The following is a 3,951-nucleotide window of genomic DNA, read 5'->3' as shown; positions in this document are numbered from 1 at the left end:
GTATATTTTCTAAAAGAAATGTCTATTCAAGTCTTTTGCCCATTTTTTTTATTTGGTTGTGTGTTATTGTTGAGTTATAAGAGTTCTTTATATATTCTGGCTACTTGACCTTTATCAGATATATGATTTGCAGATATATTCTCCCACTCTGTGAGTCGTCTTTTCACTTCTTGATATGTCCTTTGATGCAAAAAAAAAAAAAGTTTTTAATTTTGACAAAGTCTAATTTATCTATTTTTGTTGTTGTGACTTGTGCTTTTGGTATGACTGCTGCCATATTTTGAGCCTAGTCAGTACATACTGAGCACCATGCCAGGAATGCAGTAAATCCTCACAGCAATTCTACTTGGTGGAACCATTATCCCCATTTTACGAATGAGAAAACCGAGGCTCGTGGAGGTGAAGGCACTTACCCAAAGTCACTGGACAGAAATTGAACTGAGTCCGTACGTTTCTATCCCTTACTAAAACTTCACTACTTAAAATGTGGTCTGCAGACCAGCAAGGTTGTTAGAAATGCACAATCTTGGGCCTCATGTGAGAACAACTGAATCAAAATCCACATGTATGATTCACATGCCCATTATAGATTGAGAAGCAGTGGACTATACCCCACTGTCCCTGCACCAGTGGTCAAAGCCTTGAACCATCCTCAGCTATCACGGCAGCAAAACTCTGTTAGATTCCCCAAAGTTCTAATGGTGACCAGGAGAATATAGGCTGCCCATATTAACTGAGTACCTACTATGTGCCAGCCCACGAGCCATGTACGAGGAGAATAACTGAGTACCTACTATGTGCCAGCCCACGAGCCATGTACGAGGAGAATATTGGGAACAATAAACATAACTCCTGTCCTTCGGGCATTCATAATCAGTGGAATCCAAAAACAAATGAGAGCTGATGATCAATTGTGAGATTAAATTGTTGTAGTGTTGTTCCCCCAAGCCCCTTTAGAATTTTTCTTTCTTTCTTTTATTTACAAAGCAAAAAAATCCCAAATCGTAAGGCAGTTGGTCTCCATGCCTCTCTCGTGTTAATTTTTATCTATGTGTGAAATCAGGAAGGAATTAAGCCTCAATTTGTGCTAAGAAAGATGGATGGGGAGCCATGGCTGGCAAATTAAAACCAAAAAGAGCCATCAGTCGGCTTAATAAGGCAGGCAAGGGGAGCAGAGAGGCAACAAATGAGGGGCAGCTTGAGGAGGACAGATGGCCAGTGCCCCCACCATGGACAATGTCCTCCATGTCTTCAGCTCCTGAGCCATAAGGCAATAATGCTGGCTATGTTTTGAGCACCTACTCTGTGCCAGGAACTACATCAAGCCCTCCGCTTGCATCATTTCATCTCTCACCACAGTCCTCTAAGGAAGGTGGAATTTACCATTTTACAGTGAACTTGAGGTTCAGAGAGCTTCGGTGACTTGTCCTAGATCCACAGCAGACATGTGGCACAGGCTAGAATTGAACCTCCAACTTAAGATCGGAAGGCAGCCGGAAGAGACCGCCCCTCCGTCCTGTCCATGGTGCTGAAAAAAGTACAGGGTTTGTTGGCAATGTTTTGCAGTGATTCGTCAGCAAAATCCAGAGCAAAGAGAACCATCTACCTTTCTCTCCTATTGCAAGTCCTTATTAGTCGTGCAATCTTTCAGTAAACATGTGATGAGAACCAAATATCTCCTAAGAATAAGACTACCCCCTCATACTTGTGTAACTTCCCAATTCACATATCACTTTTTAATTTTTATTAGATTTTTATGATAAAAGTAGTATATGATTCTGATAAAAATAAAAATTCAAGTCATACAAAAATGTAGAAAATAGGAGCAAATAATCTTATATTCATGGTCTCAACTGATCCTTGCTTATATCTCACTGAAGTAGACCATTTTCTAACTTTTTCCCCCCACTTAAAATATAGTGAGCATTTTCCGATATTCTCAAATATTCTTTGAGAACATGGTTTTTGAAAAGTATAAATGGAATGTGTGTATTGTATTTCCTTCACCAAGCATCTGTGGGTGGACATTTATGTTGCTTCTCGTTTTTCACTCTTAGAAACATCCTAGCAATGAACATCCTCATTCACAAATTTTTGTGAAAATCTCTAAATCTTTTCTTAGGATGAATTCCCAGAAACTTAATTACTAGGTCAAAGTGTTTGAACATACTTTCTAGATTTTTCACCAAGTTGCCCTCCTGAAAGATTATAGCAATTTGCATTCTAATGTGCTACTTTTTATCTTGACCAATTAGGTGAATAAAAATAGAATATAGTTTAGATTTGCCTTCCTTTTACTCTTAGTGGCTGAATTTCTAGTGCTTACTAAGTACTAAAAGTATATTTTGTCTCTTGTAAACAGCCTATTTATGTCCTTCTTGATTATCTTTTTATAATTAAGAATTGGGGCACAGCCAGACCCAGGAACACACATGGTAATGATTATAATCATGGAGTGAGATCTCCTATCAAATGCAATGAACCCCACAAAGGAGGATGGGGCTATTCCATGGTCCTTCTTATCCTGTTTCCTCCCATGAAGGGGTAGGGGTGGGGATCAGGGGAAGATGAAACGGAAGATGAAACACTTACATTCTCTCTCTCTCTCTCTCTCTCTCTCTCTCTCTCCCCCTCTCTCTCCCCCCCCCCCCCCCCCCCCCCCCCCCCCCCCCGCTCCTCTTATTGCCCACTCACTTTCTGGCTGCAGCCCCTTGCGGAGGGGCTGTGCACAATGCCACCATCGGCCGTGTCCTCTCCCCAAGTTACCCTGGAAACTCCAATGAGAGTCAGTTCTGTGTGTGGACAATTGAAGCTCCAGAGGGCCAGAAGCTACATCTGCACTTTGAGAGGCTGTTGTTGCATGAAAAAGACAGGTAAACTTCTGAGGGTCCCCAGCCAACCCCATTCCCTCCCAGAGTGGCTGGAGATTTGGAGTCTTGAAATGGCTGAAATTCTGGCTCATGGAAGTCGAGAAAGAAAGAGCCGGCGAGGATGGCAAAAATCTTAGATGCCATCAGCTTTGATCTCGTCCTTTTACAGGTAAAGAAACTAGGGCATACAGAAAAGAAGGGAGTTGCCTTAGGTCACACAGCAGGATGAGAGAAGAGGCAAGAAGGGAATCCAGATCTCGCACATTGCGCTTCCTCGTTCTTTCTCGTGCACATCCCTTTTAACGCTTGAACAAAGAAGGAGTATTTATTTAGCACCTGCTCCATGCCCAGTCATGTACTAGGCTTTGCGGAGAAGAGGAGAAAAGTAGAAAACATTGGCTCCTGGCATGATAGGAAGTTGACGTGGGAAAAACTAGACTTATGAGCATGAAAGGACTATGGAGAATTGACAAGGCAATATCTAAGCGAGAGCATACCTGCAGACTCTAAGATTCTACCTAGAATCCAAAATCTTTTTTAAAAAGCTTTATATTCTATGGCTTTATGCTAGAATATTCTTGACTGTTCTTGAAAACTAGATACCTAGATACCTTAGGTACCTAGACTTGCTGTCTTAGGTTTTGTTCCCTTAGAAGCAGTGATATGTCATGGATGTGAGGGAAATTAGTTTATTTGGGGGCTAGTCCTAGGAAATACAGGTAGATATGTGGCAAAGTAAGCCAGGAAGAAAAAGGAGTCAATACAGTATGTGTTAATAAACAGGTGACTATGGAGGCGACTGGGGTTCTAGCCACTGGAGGCCTCTGGGAAAATCTGTTAAGCATACCATAGAGTTGTCCTTTTGTAGGAGCAAGGGAGCTGAGGTGTTTATCTACCATCCCACAATCCATCATTGGATGAACGATGCTCATAGATACGCTAACCCCCAAACAGGCCTTCCACCCTTTGAGCTGGCTGAGCTGGCTCATGCTCATAGATTTGGTGCAGGAAGCTAGCAGAAAATACATGACAGTGAGTGCTGAGGGCGTGTGGATAGCACACAACAATATTTACCACACTT

The 3,951-nt window shown here is 42.0% G+C and overlaps 1 protein-coding gene across 1 annotated transcript in view; it reads left to right on the top strand.

Moving 5' to 3' along the window:
- Positions 1 to 3,951, top strand: part of SEZ6L (seizure related 6 homolog like) — an 88,003-nt gene that overhangs the window by 21,522 nt on the left and 62,530 nt on the right. The window contains exon 5 of the mRNA XM_011374653.1: positions 2,708 to 2,873. Coding sequence (XP_011372955.1) covers positions 2,708 to 2,873 — 166 coding nt within the window. The remainder of the gene's footprint in view (positions 1 to 2,707; positions 2,874 to 3,951) is intronic.

The sequence above is a fragment of the Pteropus vampyrus genome, unplaced genomic scaffold, assembly GCF_000151845.1.
Source record: "Pteropus vampyrus isolate Shadow unplaced genomic scaffold, Pvam_2.0 Scaffold251, whole genome shotgun sequence".
Lineage (NCBI taxonomy): Eukaryota > Metazoa > Chordata > Mammalia > Chiroptera > Pteropodidae > Pteropus > Pteropus vampyrus.
Note: the sequence above shows the minus strand (reverse complement) of the source record. Positions and strands in the feature narration are given on the sequence as shown.